The sequence below is a fragment of the Falco biarmicus genome, chromosome 6 (genome assembly GCF_023638135.1).
Source record: "Falco biarmicus isolate bFalBia1 chromosome 6, bFalBia1.pri, whole genome shotgun sequence".
In the NCBI taxonomy this organism is placed as follows: Eukaryota; Metazoa; Chordata; class Aves; order Falconiformes; family Falconidae; genus Falco; species Falco biarmicus.
The window spans coordinates 12909820-12934710 of NC_079293.1; the positions used below are offsets into that span (position 1 = coordinate 12909820).

Sequence of the window (24891 nt, forward strand, 5' to 3'; positions counted from 1 at the left end):
ATTTAAAGCTAAAATTTATTAAGTAACCCCTCCTGTGAATTGCATTTTCCTGAAGCCTTTTGCTTCCACTGTCCCAGTTTTTGTCAGGATTTCTTATTGAGAGTTAGGGTTTTTTACATTCTTTTTGTCTCTTGCACCTTTTGTGTCTTAAATTGCTGTCAGTGGGATTCATGTTTATATGGTCTGTGACCTTGCTGGGGTAATGTTCCTGCTGTTCATCAAAGTATTTCTGACTGTTTTCATCAAAGTATTTCTAACTGTTGTATCAAAATTGACGTATTTCTATTCTTATGATCTAGCTAATTCTCTATGTTAAAAATTTCTGGAAGGATTAAAATGTAGCGATCATGCCATTGTCTCCTTCTCCAGAAGTGAAACCACGGAAACCTTATTCTTTGATCATCTATGCTCAGAAAGAACATTAAATTTACCCTGTTTATGAGTCTTCTTGTGAGTGTTTCTTGTTAACCTCTTGGACACATTTGCTAGCCTGTTACTATCTTACTTTGCTTTTCTGGCCTTTGTATGTTCTAATTCTTCATGGTTATTTGCCTGGACTTTTGTGCTGTTTGTCTGTTTGAAATATTTACTACATCGGCTTGACAAAGAAGTTTCTTATTCTCTGCAAATCTTTTTCAAAACACGTTTTGTTCTCTCCATTTAAAATTACTTACAGGTTAGCAATTGCATTCTTTCCTTGAAACACATGTGATAAAAAGAGCTGCACTGCACTTCATTTCTCGTCACATTTTAATGCTATTCTGTTATGTGGTGAAGGTTATATATATAATATTATTAAGGAAGACACACGTTTTCTGAGGTAGTGTGAAAGAGTCTACCTCCTCGCTGTCTGGTATTTTTTTAGAGAATGAACTGAATGTGTTTTTTTTAATGACATTTTCACATAGTTAAAAATATTTGCTTTCATAACTCCACATAAAACCACGATAAATAAATAAATAAAGTTTGCCAAAATCCCCCCCTCCCCTTTTTTTTCATTAGAGCAATTTAAATCACATTGGTAGTGTTTCAGCACTTCATTTTAATGTCTTGTGTTATCTACTTTTTTTGTAGGGAGCTCGTGGGCTTGATGGTGAGCCTGGACCCCAAGGTCTTCCTGGTGCACCTGTAAGTTGAGTGCATGTTAGCCAAACACTTTCCACAGTCTACCCCGCTAGACGCTAAGTTCTGAAACTTTGTGGCTGTGAATCAGAAAAGCCTCTGATTAACCCAATTCTATTGATTCCCTACAGGTGAATAAATGATATGACATGATGTCAAGTCCAGAATCTCTTACTGTCCCCAAGGAATTATGGGGTAGATGAACACATTGTACCCTCTTAGTATGTTATTTTTACCTCTTTATTCTGAGTGCTACTGTGCATTAGGGTAGCTTGGAATTTTTCAGGTTTTGAACTGGAAAACATTTATTTTTACAAAACCTGTAGAGGGAAATTTTTGTGCCTTTTTGTTCGTTTGGTGTAATTTTGTTTGTGGATTCTTATTTTTATTTTTAATTCTTCCCTGCTTCCTGCCCCCAGCTGGAATTTGTGCTTGGAATAGCCAGTATCTGTACGGGTTGATGAAGCGAGGGCAGCGTCCTTTTTACTTAGACACTTGTGGATTCCTAGGGGATAGCTTGAGCTGTGTTTTTTAAAATGTAGCTGACAGTTACGTTTAAAAAACCTTGCAATTTTAAATATAGTATGATTTTGAGTTGTCTGCTCTAACCATGTGTGAACTGTACTGCTGTTGATTTACTAGAGGTTTTAGCTAATAAGTACAAGTAAGTTTATTCTGGTTTTATTATTAAAATAGTCTTTTTTTTTTTTTTTTTTTCCTTTCCTATAGGGAGATCAAGGACAGAGAGGTTTACTAGGAGAGGCAGGTCCGAAGGGAGAAAGGGTAAGCACAGGCGAATTTTGTCTCATGTTGACTTGCAAATGTTGGTTACTTATAGCATCTGAACATACAACATAATTGGTACTCTCAAAGTAATGCATATCTGAATGAGTATGTGTTGGCATTCTTTGCATCTGACATTTCAATGTGTTTATTTTCAATTTTAAAAATTATAATTATTCTTAGGGTCCTCAAGGTACAAGAGGAATAAATGGTCTCCCTGGGCCAAAAGGAGAGCCTGTATGTATATTTCATTTCTTCATGTCATGCTAATTTGTATATCATAGTGCTTTGGCAAAATCTCTCCAACCATACATTAAATATTTCCCCCCCCCCCTTTCAAGGGCTTACCAGGAGTCGATGGCCGGGAAGGGATCCCTGGAATGCCTGGAGCAAAAGTAAGGCACAGTTGGCATATATCTGAGTTTGATAGTGCCCTAGATTTGTTCACTCATTTTTGGCTTTTTATTGTGCTGCTGTGTGGCTTTATGCACATTATTAGGGTAATTGAATGAACTTCCCCATCCTACAGATCCAAAAGTGCTCCAGCTGTGTTCCAGAAATAAAATTTTCCCTTTTGTTTGATTTGCATAAATTACAACTTAAATTATTTTTCAGGGTGAACCAGGAAAACCTGGAGCTCCAGGTGATGCAGGGCTTCAGGGACTGCCAGTAAGTATCTGGTGTTTTACCTTTGAAAGTTAGGCTCAGTCCAAACCACAGAAAGGCCCTATGTAGGTTAGTTTGCTGCTGGTGTTGGAGTAATTGAAGTGAAAACCTAAGCAAAAGGCTCAGAAAGAGTTTGTGTAATGCAAGGGGAAATTCTATTATGTGTATCCAAAACTTCTGCACAAAAGGCTAAATCTCCTCACGGTACCGTAGCGAGGAGCTTGGTCTTACAAACTGTTTGTGGCCACTATGCAATTCTTTTAGGTTTTCTCGTGTTTGAAACCCTGTGGATATTATGGTGTGACCCCACAATTAGTGCTGGTTTTATTGTTACTGACTAGGGCCAGACTGATTCCCAGGGTGAGGAGGAAGGGGTGACCTGCCAGTTTAACATACCTTAGGTGAAAAATCATCTCCTTTTGTTATTCTGCAGGCTCAGAACATCTGAAGTGCATCACGTTCATGGTTCTTTCTGGGGGGTGGGGTGGGGTGCAGGGGGTGGGAACAGGGATGGACAAGTTTTCTAGTGCATGACCTGTGGTGAAGTAGGGAATCAGTAGTGCTTTATAGACTCTTTTAGAAGGTAATCCTCATAAATTAGGTGAATAAGTTTGAAAACTGTGTCCATTGTCAAAAGCTAAATAGAAAGTTCTTTGAAACTATGCTATAGGAGTAATTGCTGTAAGGATATATTGAAGGAGATGTATTAAAATAGAACTTGGAAGTAAATTTGTAATATGAAGTGAGCCTTTAAGTTTGGAATAAAATTTGGTAAAATTATAACTTGCTATGAGCTGTTGCACAGAAGTAAGGAGAGGCATGAAATGTGTACAAATAGTATCTGTTAAACTCTCTACCTCCAGTCTCAGAATACTGGGACTGAGAATCTGTTTCTAGATTAAGCCAGAAAAAGCCACAACTCCTCACTATTCCTGTTCCTTTTGCCGGTTTATGAAGCCTACTTCATAGCTTATCTGTTACTTTGTAAATAGAAGGAATTCAAGCTTGGTCCACTGTTGGACAGAAGTGCTTCAATATCAAGTAAAAAGGACTAGAAATACTTTAACATGAGAAAGATGTTTTTGAACACCATTTCCAATCCCCTTAACGAGAAATAAACACTGTAAATGTTATTTCTTTCAGGGTTTACCAGGCTCTCCAGGTGTGAAAGGCATTCCTGGCCCAAAGGTAAATCATCTTGAGAATTGACTTTCTGACAATACTGTATCTGTGTTTATCAGGTTTGAAAATATGCAGTGAAATTATATTAACTTTCTGTTGTGGTAAGATACAAGCCTTTGGTTGAAAGAGTTAAATATATTCTTTTATCAACTCTAGTCCTGTGCTTTTTCATGATTCTTTTGCCACATGTTTTCATGATTCCAGGCATTAGATAATACCTAAAAAAGGCCATTTCCTTTTAAACTTGTGGAAGTCATTGCTAGAGAAGGCATGAGACATGAGTACCTCACTACAGTTTGAAATGAGGGATCTTGTAATAAGAATAATATTTAAAGCTGCCCTAAGCTGATTGAATCAAAGAGATTGTAATCTCTATTTACATACCTCTGAATTGCAGCATCAATTCCAATTAAGTTAGAAAGTTGTATGATTGAGGCTATGGAGTGTTTCAGATGCAAATGTTTGAGTTTAGTTTTAAAGAAAACTAGATTGAGACATGAATTTCTTCTGAAATTACATGGAATGGTATTACCTTCTGTGATTTGAGAGCAGAAATCAAGTCTGCCTGGATTTGTCAGTACGTAAAAAACCAAAAGAACTGAAATTTGACTTTTGAAAAATTAGAAAGACTTAGATGAAAGTTAAATGAAAACCAAGATAAAGGTGGAAGTTAAAAAATGAATAGAGGCTGAGTTGTTGGGATTTTTTTAGACCTTACAATTTCCTTACTTTTTATTTTAAAATGAAACAGTAAACCATTGGCATAGCTAATATTTTTCATTTTTTGTCCAACAGGGAAATAGAGGTCCTCCTGGGGTGCCAGGTTTGATGGGAAATTCTGGTAAACAGGTAAGGTCGTTAATCTTACGCAAAAGATCTAGAAAAATGAAAAATTTTGCATTGTGCAAAAAATCACTTTTCAGATTTATTGTGTTCTTCCTATCCCCGAAACAGGGTGAACGGGGCCCAGAGGGAGAAGTGGGTCCAACAGGACCTCGTGGACCACCAGTAAGTACTGAATAAATTTATAACTTAGTGTATGTAATATTGCAGTGTTTCAAGTTACGGTTGCTGTAGCTAACCATGAATTAACCGTTCAGCACAAATGCTAAATTTTAAGGTAAATACTAGGTGTTCTTTAACGCCCTTTTGTGCCAGGTGGATGTGCACCATTGCATAGACAAATCCAGAAGCACATGTCCTATGAGTGTTTCTGGCTTTGGTAATAAATTAAATTTTAAACCTTTGTTTATGTTTGTCTGGTCTTTGTTTTTAAATATGCTGAGTCAAAACCCAGAGGGAATGAGGGTGGTTTGTGACAAAAAGCTGGAACCAAACTCCTGTTCTTCCACTGCAACAGTGAGCTCCCACCACTGGTGTTGAAAGGCTTGAATTTACTAGTTCTCAGTAAATCACTTGCTCTTTAACTGTTTCAGCCTCTTGAAGAAGCATGTGCTGTATATTACAAGCATTACAACATATTTGGACTAAGTATTCAGAACGTGATTTTTTTTTTTTGGCTAAGACCTATTTATAATGCACGTAGTGTTAACAGTGAGGCAAGGTATGAAGGAAAGGTAGTTGTCTGTCCTACCTAGTACAGAAAATGACTAGAGACTATCTGGAGCCCCCTTGGTCAACTAGCATGGTGGCATTTGTCTTCATAGTGCTAAACTCCCTTAACACCCTCTCATGTCTAAGAGCAGGCTGGGTGCAATCAAGTTGCAAATGGGGAACAGTCTCTTGCCGGTGTTCCTAAACTGTTCTTGGGCATTATCTGGGAAAGTCCAGTTTGCCTGAAGCAAAAGCATGTTAACCATTTATCATGGATGATGGTGGGATGCTGCTCAGGCCTGTGCCTTGGCCCGTTCTGCTTGGCGTTACGAATGTAGCTATAGTGATGTGAAGTATAGCATTTATCTCTACTTGGAAACACCGATGATGTAGTTTCTTTCACTGGAGATTTTCCTTGACGCTAGAAAGATGCGGAACACTGGAGACGTTGCTGGGCCGGTAGCTCACTGCAGGAAATAAATGTGCTAAGGAAAGTGATCTGATGGCACTTGCTAAGGCTCAGTCTTGAAGACAAAGGACAACTGGCTGCTAGGGATTCTGCTGGGTACAGATTTCTGGTTCCCTAGAGCAGACCTGGCATGGACTGAAGTTACATAAGGCTGATCTAATTTCCCTTTGCTGTTAATCCTTCTATGAGGGCTGAGAAGGTCAGTGGTTTGAAGAAAATATTCATATACCAAAATTCAGTCTGATGACATTGAGAAGGCTCAAGGCTCTGTAACCAATTGCTTTTGCAAGCTTCTCTCTTGCCACTGATACACTAGGGATACTTTCCGGGAATTTTCTGAGCTTATGCTACCATACGATGATGTAACAGTCTTACTCATGCACTTGTAGGTTTATCCTCATACAGGGCTTGGAAAGTTACTGGTAAGGATATATTTGTAAGGGTATTTCATGGGTCAGAAATATCTTCTCTGAATTAACACTTAAACATACAGCAGTAGTCAGCCAAGTAATAGATTTTGTTTTCTTCTGTCGTTTGCTTTATCGTGTGTGAGATGCATTCGTTCATAAGAACAAGTTTATTTTAGGCTGAATCTTTGTATGAATGCTATGTTCACAGCTGCCTATGAATGATACAAAAAGGGCGTTATATGAGCATACACTTACTAGGATGGAATACAGGTATCTTCAGCCTCCCATATACTCAACTTGTAAACCTTTATTTTTGTTGTTTTTAAAGTGTTGGGTGCACTAGAAAACGTTTTCAGCTTTTTTTTTATTGAGCTGATATTTTGTACACTTGTAACAGGAAAAAGAATTATAATTGAATCAGACTAAAGTAATTGCCCACTCTGATAATGCACTGTAATCTGCTAAACTATGCTTTTAATCCTTTCAATGTGAACATGAATTTACGAAATCAGCAGTCCATAGAACACGAGTTGACATGCAAGGTTAATTATTAGTAACCCTGTAGTTGGTCAAAAATACTTAATGAAGATTAAATACAATGATTTTTCTGTTTATCACTCTAAAGACCAGCAAGACATCTGGATATCTTGCCTTTATTTTCTCTGTCTTTACAAAGTGCATTCATTCTGGAAAACATGTGAACATTAGAACAAAAGCATAGAAAGAAAAAAAAATTTGGTTGATACAAAATGAAGAAAGGAAGTAAATTATTGATAATAAAGTAAGTTTGCATGTAGAACATTAAACAGTAATCTACTTATCTCTATTTATTTTGAAGCCGTAAAGAGCCTTGAATAATAACTATGTTTAGCTTCCTTCTGGTCAAGACTACAGGCAGTGTATGACTGGAATGGTTTTCTGTTTTCTTCTTGGGAACACTGGAAAAAACATTACTTCCACACAAAAAATTGGAATGATCAGGACTTTTTGTTTAGGAACAACACACGGTTGGATTATTGAACCTCAGTGAGCTTTTGTCCAGGTTGAATTTGTATTTATTTTCAGGGTAGAATAAAGAGTGTTTTCTCTTTCTTCTGTAGCACTTACATGTAGTAGATATGGTTGAGTCTCAGATTTTAGGACTCTGCCCTTAGATTTCCAGGAAAGAAAAGTAACCTGCTAGTTAAATAATTCTACATGCCATGATTGCCAAATTTCTCTATTTCTAAACTAGAAATTTTGAAAACAAGTTGAGAAAGGCTTTTATAATTGTTCTAAAGATAATTTTTCTTCTGAATATTTTTGTATTTTTTTCCAGAATTTGGAATTTTCTTGCAACTGTAACATTTGATAGTTTCTAACAAGTTTTATAAGGACTTTCAAAGCCTGAGAGTTTTATGGTTACTATTCAGGTATTTTTCTTGTCCTTTTCCTTCCTGTTTCAAATTATCTTCTTCAGCACCCACCTCAGTTCTTTTTTTTTCTCCTTTAGCTTTTGTTCCATTTCACTCTTGTTATAGAAGACTCAGGTAGAAGTCAATAGGGGCTGGCCTTCTTCCTTGGAGCTGGAAAAAACCTTGATATTTTGCAGGATATGGAGAACTTCAGTCCCTTAATATATTGCTGTATGGCAGCAGCCCACATAAAGGTCCTTTTCACTTTCTCATTTCACTTACCCCTGTTCTTCACATCACTACTGTGGAAAGACAGTGTGGCTGGTAGCTCCAGAGTGCCAGAACTGTAGAGGAAAGGACCTCCAGTGAAGGTCTGTGAGGGAATGACAAGGCTGACTGCTAATATAGACAGCAGGCTGACATCTGTGCTAGGGAAAAAAAAAAACAGGCCTACAATTGTGTTATATTAAAGAATTGACTGACTTTTCAGCTTTAGCTACTTGTGAAAGACATGGTTTTGAAAGAGAATTTTCACTTCAACTAGTGTGTAGTTTTTTGAGGAGTTACACAATGGAGTACTATTAAGCAATCATCAGTGACTTTGTGGGACAAATTAATACTTCTGTACTGTTTACCAAATAGCCTGTAGTATCCTTTGGTGTAAGCCATGTTACTTCAATGTTATTGTCACTATTTAATAACTGTTGGAATGTAGTTGGAACAGTATTGTTATGAAGCAGCGGATTCAAATTTGGGCCTTTTGTGAGTCTGTAAACATCTACAGTTTCACAGGGGAGATATTAAATGGTTGAAAATGAGATAAGATAACTTGCTGTAAATAAAAATAGACAAACTCATGTGTTGGGAGACTTAACCACACTGATGACAAATATCCCTAGGAGAAAATTACTTTCAAAATTACCATCTAGTCTAGTATTCCTTTTCCTTAGAAAACTTAAATTAGCACCTGAGCCAGGGGCAGGGGGAGTTTTACTTTTGTTTATTTAGTTTACTATTCATCTGTTCAGTAAAACAGAAGAACAACTGGACCAAAATGGAAATTGTCTTTTGTTTCTAATTCAAACATATTCTCCATTCCACTCCAATTTTTTTGTTGGTTAACTTTATGTTTGCTTCATGTTATGCTAGCCAATCCAATTAATTAGCAAACTCATTTGTGATTTAAACCTTTCTAAGCCAGTCATCATGGCAGGTGGCCCAAAGGAAGCAATTCTCGAACACTGTAGTGTCATTCCTAATCAGTGGAATTTAGCCATGCTCCCTAAGCTGCTTAACTGTTTTCTTTCACATTTCCTGAGATTTTAGTAAGATTTAATTTTTCATATTGTGCCTGCAGAAAATACTGACCCCTGCCCCTGCTTTTTTTCATCCCTTTTTTTTCTTCAGCTATTTAACCTTTACATAGGTAACATTTGGAGAACATGTATCCCACCCTGTGGTTTTGCAGTGAAAAGAGAACATGGAACATTTAAATAACCATTTACCTTTAAGTTCAGTACTTGTCTAGCAAATTGAGCAAACCTGACTGTATATGCAGGCCAGCATATATATGTTGTTAAGAATTTAGGATGTAATACATGTTTTCCTAACATTAGCAACAGAGGTTATGTATCTAGCTGCCTAAGATTTGATGCTGTAGTCCCCTCTAAGAGACTTCTGGGGGGTCCTGGTTGGTTGGGCTGAGTTGCTTTCTGGAGGTGCCTTTGTGTCTCTACTCATTATAGAAAGGGAGCCTGGAAAGTACTGTGGATTTAGTACTAAAACGTTAGGCAGCCTCTTGATGAGTAGTGTTTTCAGCATCTTAAATTACTTTCATATAAATAATTTTCTGAGTCTTTTAAGATATTTTTTGTCTTACTTAGCTTGAAATCTATCTTTGGTTACCCTAAAAATTATCACTAAACCCTAGCTTTTCTATCATGTTCTTTTTACACGACTCCAACTGAAATAGTGGGTCATTTTCCATAGTTGGTATTGATGGTGTGCTAGGATGAAATGTCCTTGCCTCGGTTTATATATTTAGGTATTAGTGGATATGTTTTGTATATATCACTCCAAAAGGTGTTCTACAAATGGTGAGTCATAGTTTAAGATGCAGCTAAAGGGGTTAACATTGCACAGTCTATAGCAGAGTCAAAAGAACAAAATGGATTTCCATCCTGCCAGGTATGCTTTTTATCCAGTAAACCTAAGCCTCTAGGTGGATATGACTAAACTTTCTGACCTTGCACAATTCTACAGCATGGTTTGTACAGGCTAAACCTTTCTTCTCTCTCATTCACAGAATATACATCTCAGCCAAACCTGATCAGTATCTCCAAGTCTCTCCAGTTCTTGTACTAGTCACGCCTGTCTTTCCAAACTGCATGCCAGATTCCTTTCTGCTGCCTCGCTCTTTACCCCTCCACCTCTGACAACAGCTTCCTTTGACTTTTGGCCATGCCAGACCTCTGGATGTCAGCAGATATCCCAGTGTTGGCTTCTCCTAAGCAGTGTAGGCAGTAACCTGGGTCAAAAATGGACTTGTTATGGAGTTAGTATACTAAAGCTGTCCTAGACTTCAGTTAACACTAGATGCAGCCAGTATGAAAGGCCTCTGTCCTTTATAATTGGCCACAGTAAGCTTAAGAGGTTTATGATGTGATTTTCACTCTATGGAAGGTGACATTGTTTTACAGCTGTGCAGCGATCAGACATGAATGTTATGACATATATAAGAAGATAAGTTTCTAATACTCATCATAATTTTAATCCTCCTCTTTCCTGCAAAAGAAATATAGTAGCATTCCAGGTCAGACATCTAGTAGAGAATTACGTGATTAACAATTTTTCAAAAAGTTTAATGTATCTTCTGAGTTGTAAGATGAAGGTGGTTTGGGGAGCTTTTTTCTATTTAACATTAAATTCTAGAAATTATACAAAGTGCTTTTAATGGATAGTGATTTTAACACCATAGGATATTTTGAAGGAAATGAATGGAAAACTCTATTTATGTTTTGTTCTCTGATCTCTCCAGGATACCTAATTATTTCTTGAATTGTAGAGTTAGTTTTCCTAAGCTTGTGTGAGAAGTTGTCATTCATTTATGACCTGGTATAAAAGGCCATGTCTGCCATCTCCTTTTATTGTTCAGAATGTCACAATATTTCACAATATTTTTATTATTATGAAGAAAATATCTATATTTAAAACTATGCGTTGTATACAGCATTAGAATGCTTAGATCTGCTTTTATCCAAAATTTTCTAAGTTATATATAACAGGTTATCTACTTATATACCTAATAACTCAAATTCTTGACATATTACAATGTTAAATGCTATACCAGTCTTTTATAGCAAGTACCTCTTAGGTATTCACACAGTGGAAGTCAGAAAAGTGTTTCCAGTAAGACTGGTGGTAGGACCGTGATTTAACTGTGCAGGTATCTCTCTGTACAGGTGAGAGTAAATGTATGAAACTTCTTGAGCTGTTCTGAAAGGTTTAGTCATAAGAGACAAAACCCTTTTGAGAAAGATACCTCAGTTTGCAAATTGTTTAAAATCTTTGAAAATTTGACTTGATGTCAGGTTTACCCCAAGTATATATTCAAATGGCTGCATTAAGAGAGGGAGTTATACCACTAATGTGAATATGGTGGTCTGAATGGATAAACTTATTTGAAGTGAAGATACAAAGTAAAAATCCAGTGAAAAGCGTATTTATAAATATCACCATTATGAATGGGGATTTTTAAAGGTCACCCTTCCCTATAACAGTCTAGAGTTCTCTTTTTTTTTTTTAACCTAAGTGAGTTTATTAAGTATGACTTCTGCACACGCTTTTCACATTTGTCCATTGTTCATGTGGGATCATGGGCTTTTAAGTATGTGGTCATGTTGGAGTTGATGAAACTAAGTACAAGACTACCGCTAAGCAAGCCTGTCAGAATTGCCTTAGTGAAGTAAATGTGTTTGTGACAGGTGACTCACGTGCAGTCCCATGAAGGGGGCTTGATTGTATAATCACTCATCAGAATGAATTAATTGAATCATTTAATGCCAACTAAATATTTTATGCCATTGTTAACTAAAAATGTTTACACTTCTCAGGAAGTTTTATTGGTTTTAATGCATGTGATATTTTTGCACTAATAAACAGAAGTCTTGATTAAACCAGCTGCTAGAGTGTAATTCACTAAACATTAAGAAAATAACCCTTTTTCTCTATTCAAAGGAAGTATTTCAGGAAGTAATGATGTCTTTGTGTTTCCTATAAGGGTAGCAGAGGGGAGCCAGGTCCTGCAGGTCCTCCAGGTTTACCAGGGAAATGGGTAAGCAGTTTATTTCCATATTCAATGCTTGCGTTTACTTTCAAGGAGCTATGGTATCATCTGGAACTACACTTACTCATTTGTCCATGCAGGGAACTGAAAATAATGGTGAACCGAGTGATTGCTGAGTTTCTTTTTTAGTCCTCTGTGACTGTGCTAATGTTAGAAAATGTTGGTTTAAAGTACGTGGAAGTGTGTGAGACCTTTTTTTCTGTTTCAAAACCCATAAATCCTGTGATGTGCAAAGCTGGGCTCCAGACTCCTGTGTGGGCTGTGTGTACTTGGGGAACAGGAGCAGTGAAAGACTGGCTTTCTGCTAACAGCTATGTGAAACTAATGAATGGAGCAGATTATGAATGCCACCTTTTACCAGTGCTCCAGCAGTATTTACACAGTAACAGTCGGAAGCATAGCTGGGGAGGTTTTGGCTGAAAGAGCCTGCTGTTACAGTGGAATGTACAAATCGTAGAGAGCAAGATCTCAAGAAGTATTTTTAAGAGAACCAGACTGTTGAGGGACTGGAGGGTGTAAAGCCCTGTAGGCCATTTCTGTTGTGTTTGTCAATCATAATAAGACACTGTTTAAAGGGCTGTATCTTGGATCAGCTCTCTTTTCATGAGATAATCCTCTTTCAGCAAGTTAGGACTGTTCTGGGAATAAGATTCTGTGCCATCTGCTTGTCAGGGTATGACCCTTAGCCATTAATTCTAAAGCAAATTGGGTAACTTTACATCCTTGACTTATTTTCACAGGGTCCCCAGGGTGATATTGGACTTCCTGGACTGCCAGGTCCTCCAGGCCTACCTGGTAGTAAGGGTGACCGGGTAAGAAATGCACTTATACATGCAGACTGCAGTTTGATGTCAGAAGTAAATATGTCAGTTGTCAGAAGTAAATACAAAAATTTGAGCACTGTTTTCAGTTTTTACATGAATTAATGTCTGGTTTCTTGTTTTGTGTGTAGATCTGTTAGCTGCTTGAAAGCGGTGCTCTAGGTGCCCATTAACTACTTGTAGGTCATAAAATATTTATATACAAGATATACATATATATGTAAAATACAGGAAAAATCTTGACTCTGTTATTTAAGGGACTGAAAGAAGATCAATGGTGTAAATAACTTTTTTTTGGAGTCTGAATCATTTAAAGGCCTAAATCATATTGCAAATCATTGACGTGACTAGATCTAAAACTGTGAATCAGGGTCTCTGGTCACTTTGGAACTTCAGCCTGGAAGCTTTGGAACTTCAGCCCTAGTCTACAGTAGATATAATGCCTTTTGCATACATCTTAGGACCTGCTATGGAAATGCATAGGCTAATACAGTTATTGAGACACCTATGCATGTACACACAATTGCAGGATATAAATACCTCTTCTAGTATTTTGTTAGGAGGGAAGAACTGTGCACTGGGGATCTTGCATACCTGCAGAAAATATCTTGCTTTGCTGAATAAATGTCAGTGAAGACAAAGGAACATTTTTGATTTTATACATTATTTTCTCTTGCTTAGAAGAGGCTACAGAGGATGGAATTCACTTGCCAAACGTCAGATATCTTTGTTATAGAAATAGTCAGTTCTGCACTGTGCTTCATCCTTCTTACTTAAGCTGTCTGCTTCAGTATTAAATGAATTGCACTTGTGAAGTGCCTCTTACTTTCCATTGACAATCAAGGAAGTATAGGACTGTTAGTCAGACATGGATGCTGCTGCTGTAGATGCCTTTAGTTGAACAGAGGAGTTGAACAACCCCTGGTGTGCTCCTAGTATACATTTTAGGCTAGCTAGACAGGGCTTGCAGTTGTTTTTGGCAATTTTTAAAAGCTGCTCAGGTATCAAAAAACAAGTGTCTAAGTCTTCGTTGAGGTATTTTTTCACATGTTTGGGTTTTGTTTTTTTTAATGCATAGGTCAGGATCGTATGTTTCCAGTCAAATATAAGTACTGACATAAAGTGGTCTCTTTTTGTTAGATTGGTAATGATTCATACTTTAGAATTCTCCAGAAGGAGACTGAAGGTACCTGAGGAAGCAAATCTGGAAGGAAAATAACTAGTACTTGTTGCAGTGCTGACAGTCTCCCTCTGAAGGTGCCTGATTTTCCTCATTTACTGCATAAAGGGTCTAGACCTCTAGGGTAAGAGCAGAATGTAGATGCTGTAAATAGACCCAGTGAGTTTCAGGTTACAGCCAGGAGTTCTCTGCTTATGTAACTGGCAGATGACAGTATCTTATGCCTGGAGGTTTTTTTTAAATACTACGGTCAGTTTAATGCTCTGTGCAAATATATTGAAGTCCAAAGAGCTATGCTAGCAATTACCTCATCCTGTGATTGCTTTTTAGCTTTTCTGTTTGAAATGTCTGCCTGTACCCTTGATTCATTTTTTTTTTCTCTTTAGTTGCATAGAGGCTGGCTTAACATGGCTGCAGCTTTGCCAGTAGCACTGATTTGCAGTATGTATTCCAAGTCACAAGCCTGGAGCTGCTTTATCCTTTCTCTTCCATATTCAACTTGCAACTACGTCTTTCTTATGCAGAGCCAAGCATTCTTGTCAGGGTTTAGAAACAGGTATCTCTGTAGCCTGTTAACCCTAGTCTTTGGATCAACTACTGCTGTCAATAAGTTCCAGACTGAATTAATCTTTCTTCCCTTCCTGATTTCAAAACTTCATTGTTTTGTGTGCAGGGATCCTATAAAGTTCTGTTGTGAAGCCCATATATGCATGATAAGTGTTGATGCAAATAGCAACCAGAAGCCAAGTGGAATTTACAAAAAAACGTATTTGAGTAGCCATTCTTGATCCCACAGCTGCTAGATATTAGGTGCTCTCTGCTGGCACCTAGACACTTGTGGGCAATTTTGACTGCTTAGAGAACCACCACCAAAGATATTGGCAGAAGTGGTTTTACTGAAGTAAGATGTTGTAAAAGTGCGACTTAACAGTTTGATGGCACAGTTCAGTCTGTTGCTTATTGCAGAGGATATAATAATGATTCATACTTACTGACACAAAATCAAAGTTACCAATACAAAGTTTTAGTGCACTATAATGCAAGCTTATGCGTGATATCGGTCACTTACTGAAGATCTGCAGTCAGCAAGGGGTCTCTCAGCCTTGAGGCAGAACCTTCAGATGTGTCCCATCTCAAGGGGAGGTCACTGCCATGCAGCCAACTGCCTGGCAGGGAGAGCTGAAAAAAAGGCTCACTCAGGCTGTCATATTTATGGAAAAAAGTGGCTGGCTAGCAGTCAAATTACATGTGATGGAAAAGGTAGGCATGTGACTCCTTGGACCCACAGCTTTCCTTGTTCCCTGACAAATGAGTCTCAGAAGAATCACCTGCTAGTCATGTGCTAACCCCGTGGTCAGTATTCCTGTTCCCAAGCCCATATGCATCAATGGTCACCGTGTCACCCTATTTCTGTGTGGATTTTCAGAGAACAGGTTGGAACTGGAGAAGTTCTTAGCCTGTTTATGGCCTAGGTCTTTACCTCCTTTGCAGCCTGAACCACACTGCAACTAGTTTGGTCAAGGAGTCAAATGCATCTGTCACACTCCACCCTGTGACTACAGTCAATCCAGTCTATCAGCTCATAGGGTGGTAGTGCAGTTACCTCTTGTCTCTATGTCATAAATACGTGGCATATTGCAGATCAGTGGTAAGGGTACAATTATGTGATGAGTTGCTTAGTTTATGTGTTACTATTAATGCAAATTATCTAACACTGCACATACAGAATCAGTTGATTGCATATATTTTACATATTGGATTAACACAATTTGTTTCATTATTTGCCAAACTTTGCTGTATAGAGTGCTTATAAGCAATAAACACAATAAAGTCAGAACTAACAAAACTACACCTATATATAACATCAAATTCAAAGCTCCAGTTGCTGTTGGTGAACGTCCAAGAAAAGTTTCCCACCAGTAATGTTCTCTGTCTTTCTTCACTCTTTCTAGGATGTAGTATATCTTCTCTGCATCATGATAGATAGTAATTTGGATTCTTTGGCAGTTGTTTTGAATTAGTTTTAGCAATTGTCACAAGTAATCATGTTGCAACAGTTTTCTTACCAATATGAGATTTACTCCACTGGGGTTAGGTAATAAATTTGGATAATGTGTAGCTAGATTGTAACAATTAGTGGGATGTGACAGGGGCTGAATATGAATGACATTTTGTTCAGTGTCAAGGCAAATGTCTTGAGCCTTAATGGTATTACTTTCACAAATGAATCCTTGTTGTTCCCATACAACACATCACATCCATAGTTTGACACTTTTTCCCATTTTGTTGGGCACATACTTTATGTTCTAACAGGTAGAGGACAGTTCCATCGTGATTTCATCCCAGTGCAATGATTAGGTATATGACATATACCGAAGCATTGTGTATTGTTAAAACAAAAGCTGTGGCTTTACTATCAGTGGGGTTGTAAATGAGATTGACTAGATACCACCAAGACTAGAAATGCTTTTTGAATTGAGTTGCATTTTCCCAAATCACCTTTTGAGTCTCAGTGGGCGAGGTAACATCATTGCACCCCTAAGTGAGCTTGGATGCAGCTGAGAGCTAGAAAGACATGATTCTGGACAATGCTAAGTGCATACAATTAGTTGGTGGTCCTTATCATTAACTCTTTTCCCTTTAGGCAATATATCAGGTAAGAGCCATTGACTAGTTCCCGGTGCCAGCAAAGAAGATAAAATGGATGTTCAAGTTTATGCAACTCACTTGTTGCTGAGCTTAATTTGTTTGCTGAAACTTCAGCGTCTATGCTGTTTAATACTCCTAATTCTTTTCCCTGGATGCCAGTCACATCTTTTTGTTTTGGGGAGACAGAGGTTTGCCCATGCAACTTAGGACCGCTGGTCAGTTAGGTTTAACCACCGAGATATTAACCTGCCTTGATAGTTCCACTCATTTGAGGGACCATTATGGATTAAATAGCCCATGTTGCTGGCCTGTATATTTAATAGCAGAGGGTCCAATTTCAGAAATCAGTGAATATGTAGTTTGGTCAGTTACGAGAGTAATAAAATAGCGAGTGGCTTAATAGGTAGTAGGGGTAGCTGTTGGTGTACTGTGAGGGCTGGGAGTAGGTGTTAGCATGACCTTTAAGGATAGTCCATTTCTGTTATCTTTCCCTGTATTTGTCCACGGGCATACTGCTTCAATAGTGGTGTCATTAAAGAGGAAACTATACAGTTGGGGTGGGGGAAACAGTTTGCTTTACCATTTGATGAAGTTTGATTTGTCCTTTTGCTGACCATGTGGGTGCTTCCCTTTGAATAATTTGTTACATTCAATAGAGATTTTGTCACCTGGTGTAGCAAAAATAAGGTGACTTTCATTTGCTTTTACCATGGTGTTATTACCCGTGATTGTCATTGTTAGGTTTTGTCTTGGTTTTCCCGATATTCCTGTATTCCCATCAACTTTAAACATCTATGGTAAAGAATACTGTAGTTACAGTATTGATTAACATAAACAAAAGAATTGGAGGTTTCCATCCTGTGCACCGGGCTTGTTGGTGTAGGTATGGAATTTCATCCATTTCTCTACATTAATCCTGTGAGAAGGGCAAGCAATCCTCCGATAGTTAACCTGATCTCCAGGGGAGGGGTGCTGGTATCATTCATGGTATTGTTCCTGAAAAGAAAACACAATACAAGTCTCAGCAAGATTTTTCTGGACCTCTTCTTGTTAGTGGATAGGACGCTTAGCTCCACTGCTGTCTTCTGCTTCCCAGACCAGAGGTCCACAGGGTTTTGTTAGCATCACTGGGACAGTGCCAATTTGTGGAAAGTCTACCATAATGGGTTGCCCCAGCTGAAGCACAATGGGATTACATCCAATGGAAGTGCTCCATAAGGTGCTGACAGAAAAAATGCATGGGCTCCCTGTTAGTCTGTATTGGTTATTCCATTGGTGAATCACTTCAGGCAATCAAGTATCCCAGTGGGGCTTGTGTGGTTTAAGACTCCTTTTTAATAGACCAGTTGCTCTTTCTACTATCCTGTTTGATAGGATATAGTGGAAGGTATGGAATAGCCATGTAATGTCTTCCTGCTTTGTCCATTGCTGCACTACTTCGCTGGAAAAATGTGAGCCGTTGTCACTTTGGATGACATCAGGGGGTGGTAGACTTGAAAACCAAGAGGATAATCCCCTGATGGTGTTCTGACCATTAGCTTTCCAACACTTAGTTGCCATAATTAAGTCCAAGCCAACTTCTATTCCCATGAGGATGTACTGATATCCTGAGGAGGGTTTAAAGGGTCCAGTGTAATCAGTTTGCCTCGTTGACAGTTTATTTATTTATTTACTCCTTTATTGAGATGTAGGGTTGGTGCTTTAACAGGGTGATCCATTTGCAATTTCAGTTTACACTGGGGGCATTCTGTACTGATGATTTGATGTGTTTTCCTGTCTAGAGGCCAACCTCGGCTTTAAGCAGCAAAACAAAGTGCTTCTCAGCCTGAATGGCCTAATTTCTGATGCAACCATTCTCCCAGCTGGTACCATTCGGTTTCTGGCATGTCTCCTGTTTTCATTCCCCTAATTCATCTGCTTGTTGATTCCATTTTGTAGCTGCCTGGTCATTTTTTAATATGGGCTTTTACCCATCCTAGTTTAAATGGAGCTTGTCTAGCTGTGTCTAATAATTGCCAATCTTCAGTTCTCCAAACTGGAGATCTATTTACTTCCCGATTTAATGCTTCCCATTGACAAAGTCATTGTGTAGTGCCTGCCCACAAGGCATAGGAGTCGACATAAATGACTTTTGATCCATTTTGTGCTGCTAAAACAACTGCCCTTAATTTTCTTACTTGTGCACTACCTTCACTTTCTTCTATTAACTTGTTTGCTGGTGGTAATCTCTAATGCAGTGGCCTTAGACCACTGTCTACCATTTATTTTCTGTACTGGTAAACCAAATGCCTTCAGTCAATGTTGTCTCAGTGAGGGGAGATGCATTTAGAATTAGAGAAGGTTTGAATGGCTGGTTTAGTGCTTATAGGCTGGTGTTTACAGGCATTTGTAATGGGGCTAATTTTGTATGTCCTTAAGTCAATTGTATTTTGTCTGCTATTCCTATCAGGTAGCATACCATTTCCTGGTGGTGGGTTTCTGTGCAATTCCTTCTGGGGGAGCAGATCCTTTCAGAAGTGTTTGTAGCAAACTAAACGGCCCTCTAGTCTGGAAATGTTGTCCCTGGTGTATTCTCTCTACTTGTTGAACTGCTCAGACTAAGGACAAAAGTCTCTTTGTCCCACTCAGAATCTCTTTGTTCTGTCTCTTTAAATGTGATTGAGCTAAACATTAAAAGCCTTTTTGGCCTGTTCAGCCAGTTTAGAGTAGATTGCAGTAAGTGTCATGTTCTGCAAAACCCCATTCTGCTATAATAGGGTCATGGGGGTGTACTGGCCCCAGTGACTAATATGTCTTTAATTCCTGTATTAAGCTGCCTCTTCGTGTTCTGGCTTCCATTTCCATGGTTTTCCTTTTTGTAAGAGTGAGTGCTGTGGGTGAGCGATGATAGGAAATCCAGGTACGTGTTTCCTCCAGTACCCTAAAGTATCCATAAGCTGTTGCACTTCTTTCCTAGATTGGGGTATCTGCAATTTTTCCGTTTTACTTAGGGTGTCCAGTGGAATTGCTGTACTATCTGCAATCTACCAGGTACCTACACATTTTACTTCTCTACTTGGTCCTTGACATTTTTCAGGTAAAATCTCAACTTTTGCTTTATATAGTGCTTGCTACCTTGCTGCTGCTGCTCCCCCACTCTTTGAGGGGAGGTGTCTCTGATCAGAGTATCATCTATATATTGGTACAGTTTTACATCCTGAAGGAGGTGAGACTGACTGTAGAAGTTCAGCAAATGCAGCATGAGCAATCATAAGTGAATATTTATACTCCTGTGGGAGTCTGTTAAAGGTATATTGTATACCTTCCCAAGTGAAATCAAATTTCTCCTTGTCCTTCTCCTGTAAAGGGACCATAAAGAACATACCTTTCATGTCTTGTACCGCTACCCATGGGCGTGTGGTTGCTTGTAGCATGGCTGTTAAACTTGCAATACTGGGCGCTGCAGCCGTTAGTGAAGCCGTGCTGGCATGATCTGTTGTCAGGTGCCGTCTCCCATCGGGCTTTCGGAGTGGCCAGACAGGTGAACTGTATGTGGAGTGGGTTCTGGAAATAACATGCCTTTTTTCCAAGTCTGCTATTATGTCAGAAAATCCATTTCATGCCACAGCAGAAATTGGATGCCGGTATATTTTTGAATTGGGGAGTGCAGGAGCTCTGTGGAATACACATACTGTACCCTCCCTATTTCTGCCAGGTTTGGGGTCAGTACTTGAACCAAAGGACCACACACTGCCATCTGGCAAGTGCCAGTTTTGTCTGGTCAAAACACTGAAACCCAGAATATTTTGACTGTGCTTTTAAACCACATAGGGATCGGACTGGAGCCATAAATTAAATTTTGCAATGCTCTGTTCACTGTGGTGACTTTAATTCTTTGCCAGCCCAGCTTCTTGGCATCCTATTGTGTTAGTATTGAAATTTGTGCTCCCATATCTAACGGGAATTTCACCAGTTGTTGTCAAGGACCAACTGGAATCAAAATACAAGTGCCTCCTTCATTTAGTGGCTTTAATATTGCAAAATCTAATGTGGCAGATACTGAGGTATCACCAGCTTCTCTCCCTGTCTGTGCATAGTTTGCATGCGAGCAGCTTTTGTGACAGCAGTGGAAAGCTTGCTTAGGGAACAAATGGGAATTATAGAAGGTTCATCTCATTCCAAGACAATTACTCCCCCTGCCCAATGAGCTATCCTATAGGTGATAGAATGGGATTCCTTTGCTTGGTCGGGTCCTAGGTTTAAGAAGACTCCTGGACCTCAATAACCATTTGCTTTGTCTCCACTGAACATTATTTGGTTGCCACTGCTCAAGCAGACATGCCATGAATATTCAGTTTGTTTCACCTGGCTTTCTGCAGGTTTTCTCTTCTAAGTTTGCTAATTGCAATGGATCCCAGGGAGTGGTTCGTGTAGTATATCGTGGAGCACCACCCCGAGGTCTTTCAGAGTGTTCTGTTTTAGTGATGGGTCTAGCCTCACGTTCAGGGGGTTCTGAGGGGAATGGGGAGGGGCATAGTTTCCCTCATTGTAATTATCAGGATCATGCCACATACCACCATCCTAGTCCTCTGGGGACACTGTTAGTTTCCTCATTTGCATGGGAGGATGCAGAGCCTTCATGAGCACCATATCAACCTTTTCTTCCAAATTCTGCTTTTCTCCTTTTCTTCCTGTAACTTTCTGTAGCTGCTCAATTTGTAAGGACAGTAATATCTCAACTGCCTTCCTGCCTTCTATTTAATCTCTTAGATCTTATTTCTCTCTGTTATTATGTTTCCTATACTGGCAGGTGCCTAACATCTCACAAATAATTCCCTTTCTTTTACCATCTTTAGCATTTCCTCTCACTAATTTTAATTGTCCTTCAATGCCACCCCAGTCATGCCTATGTTTGCAAGTCCATTCCTGTGAGAGTTTGGGACTTGGACTTACTCCATGCCTCTGTAAGTAATCACTGATAATACTTGCCATCCTGCTGACTATGCCAAGTTGTTGCAGGGGAGATTTAGAGAGCTTAAAGAACCACCACCAAAGGTATCAGCAGAAGTGGTTTTATTGAAAAACGATGTTGTTAAAGTGAGGCTGAACAAAGTTTGATGGCAAGGTTTGCTCTATTGCTTATTGCAGAGGATAGAATAATGATTCTATGATGAATGATGAATAATTGATCATTCATTGAATGATTCTATGATGAATAATGATTCTAATGAACATGACAACCTGAATTCATTAAATTGTAGATGTTACACCAGTTTTTGTGCCTCTATCTTATGTGAATTAAATGGATCTCTGAAATGGAAGAGAAAATGCTGTATTTCTGTTTTAGAAATTTTTTTAAATGTACGGTTTTAGTTCTTTTGGAATGTATATGATTGAATATGCACAGACTACAAAGAACATTTAAGGATGGTGCAATTTGTTTTCTAACAGAGCAAAAATACCAAGATTTTCTTAAATAATATGCTGTTCTACAAATTAAATACTTTTACTGTAGAAACAAATTATGTATGTTTGAAATGAATCAGGTCATTAATTTATTCCTCTGGTTCCTGCCTGTCTACACAGGTACGTTTAGTTACAGGATTCTAAGATTAAACATGGTAATATTGTTTTGTTTAAAAAAAAAAATCAAGTTTAAGACATAAGCCATTCAGGTTTGACTGTAGTGGTCGAAATTCTAAACAAAAAATGTTGAGAATTAAAAGAGCAAGCAAGACAAAATTGTGACTGAATCTGTGGATGTCTCTGAGCTTATCCCACGTTCACAAGTCTGGTATGGCCTACAGCCATACAGAATACTTAATAGAGCTAGAAAAAGTGATACTGGATTTTTTACTGATAACTCCTAACCAATTTGCAGAGCAGTCTTGTGGCAGCTGCAAGAGCATCTGCCGTGTAAAGGGGAGATAGACTGTTTGATAGTCAGAATCTGTGTATTGCAGTGGATTTTACGTTCCATGCTATTACTTGCCTTCAGTCAGTCACCTTAATTATATAGTGAGATTTAAGTGCTTTCATTGTCATTCTTAAAAATTTTCAGCTTTAAAGGTCTCTTGCATTACTGCTAGATGGTAGGGAGGATTGAAAATAACTTAGTATGCTTTGGAACCTGCAGATTCAAATCCTGATTTTTTAATATTTATTTATTATTTTTTTTTTATTCTTTAACCTTATAGGGTTCGGTGGGTGAACCGGGACCTAAGGGTGAACAAGTAAGTTTTGTTAGAGATCATGGTACTTTCAAGTCACACTACCAAATGCTGCAGTACATTACGTTGACCAAATCTGAAGGCTGACAGTATGTCTTTTTTTGATGTAGGGTGCACCTGGAGCAGAAGGAGATGGAGGAGAAAAGGGTGACTTAGTAAGACATTATTTTCTCTTTACCTGATCTAATATTTTGTTGTCATAAATTAAAACTTTAAAGTATTGTTGGAGTGCTTCAAGCATACATTTTGATCATTGAAAGTCACATTTCAGTTTTATACTAACTAGGTATTGCAAAGCACAGAAGTTCTATTAGCTCATGTCATTAGTTCATGTCATTCCTGCTGTTTTGAAAGCACTCTGAAATACTCCTGTTCTCTTAGGTGTTTAATACAGTATGGGCTGCCTTGAAGGGTGTGCGTGTGTATGTGTATATAGATACATATGTAGGCATACACTAAGCGTTTAAATATATATATGCATACACACATATAAATTCTTGGTGTTTGAGGCAGTGAGGCTGAGAGGGCAGTTTAATTCAGGTGAAACAGGAACACTGACAATAAATATCCTTAGAAATCAGATATGATGGAAATATTTTGTATTGCCTTTGTATTTGGAAGTAAGTTGTAGCAACTGGCTGTTAGGGAGAGGGAGAATGGCCTGGGAAGAGGCTGTGGCACTGTGCTATTGCTGGGGGAATATATATATGTATATTCTGCAGGAGTGTGATGTGAACTCACATGGGTAATTCCTGGGTCATGTGCCCTTGGGTAAAGAGGATTTGTTTTCCTACAGAAAGAGAAATGCACTACTAGTCCAGTGGCCCCTATGGAACCCCATCCAGCAAAGCCAGACTTGATCTTTCAAAAGGAAATAAAGTACTCCCTAAAAAAATAAAAGGTTGTGTGCGGGAAATGAGCACTTTTTTTCCCTACACTCTGCAATTCTGAAAGGCTTTTAAAGTTAATTAACAGCCCTAGTGAGCTAGAGGTCCAGTAATTCAGCTTTACCATCAATATACACATTCCCAGGAAGCAATATACGGGTTTAAGTGTGCTGCCAGTTTGTTTTTAAACTGATAACAGTTGTTATTGCTATTTCACTTACGGCATATTCATTAACAGACGAAGTGGCCTTTCTGACCTTTAGAAACCAATTATTTCACCAATGACATTTAGGAACTGGGAAAATACAATTTTCAGAAATCTCTCCAAGAGTAATATGAAAACGCCAAAGAGGAGTTAATCTATTTCATAGGTGGTTACAAGACTTTGAAACTTTATTTTTTCCAATTCAGAGGAGAAAAGTAAAAACTTCTGAATAGTGGGACTGGTATTCTCAGTCAACTGACAGAGGGGTCTTGGAGTTGTTCAAGCCAGGAGCCAGGTTGCTGGGAACAGGAACTTCTAGAGGTTTGGCTTCTGCACAGCACATTGGTTAGGCACTTGCCTGGTTTCTGCTGCAGTTCTGTCAGGGCTAACACAACACTGTAAAATAAATACCAATAAATTCTGTCAAACTAGGAAATCCTGATTAAATAATACTTCCTTTAGAGGTTTCCAAGCAATCTGCTAAGATTGTCCTTTGCTGTAACTGTGATTTGAGAGGTTAGAGCCTAATTCTAAGATAACCAATACAAAACAAATTATAAATATGCTTTCTTATTTGTACCTTACAGAAATATTTTTGAGAAAGAAATTTTAAAAAAAAGAATCTGAAATTTAAGTTTTGTTCCCAAATGAATTGTAAATCAAGGTGCAATTTTGCATAAATCAACTAAATATGCAAACTTTATTATTTATAGTGGAAAAAAATGTCGTTTACTGCATTTGTAAAATCTGTGACAACAGATACTCTCTTCTAATACAGTTTGTCTTTTTTTTGCTTAGGGTGATATGGGACTACCAGGAGCAAAGGGAGCTGTAAGTATAATGAACGGTACTGTTGCAGAAATACAGACATCTAGTAGATCAGATAGATGGCTTTCCGATTTAAGAAAGAAAATACAAATAATGAGCTGATCTCTTTGTCACAGTTAAATTGAATGAGTTCCAACAACATTTCTTCTGTTTAAATTTTGAATACATTTAATATTAAAATGGGTTA

The 24891-nt window shown here is 38.3% G+C and overlaps 1 protein-coding gene across 2 annotated transcripts in view; it reads left to right on the plus strand.

Annotated features, from left to right (window-relative positions):
- The window catches only part of COL9A1 (collagen type IX alpha 1 chain), a 75011-nt gene that overhangs the window by 37017 nt on the left and 13103 nt on the right, over positions 1 to 24891 (plus strand). For both annotated transcript variants that reach the window (XM_056343501.1, XM_056343500.1), the window contains 13 exons: positions 1075 to 1128; positions 1852 to 1905; positions 2089 to 2142; positions 2247 to 2300; positions 2521 to 2574; positions 3715 to 3759; positions 4549 to 4602; positions 4708 to 4761; positions 11860 to 11913; positions 12666 to 12737; positions 22752 to 22787; positions 22895 to 22939; positions 24675 to 24707. In XM_056343501.1, the coding sequence (XP_056199476.1) occupies positions 1075 to 1128; positions 1852 to 1905; positions 2089 to 2142; positions 2247 to 2300; positions 2521 to 2574; positions 3715 to 3759; positions 4549 to 4602; positions 4708 to 4761; positions 11860 to 11913; positions 12666 to 12737; positions 22752 to 22787; positions 22895 to 22939; positions 24675 to 24707 (663 nt within the window). The remainder of the gene's footprint in view (positions 1 to 1074; positions 1129 to 1851; positions 1906 to 2088; positions 2143 to 2246; positions 2301 to 2520; positions 2575 to 3714; positions 3760 to 4548; positions 4603 to 4707; positions 4762 to 11859; positions 11914 to 12665; positions 12738 to 22751; positions 22788 to 22894; positions 22940 to 24674; positions 24708 to 24891) is intronic.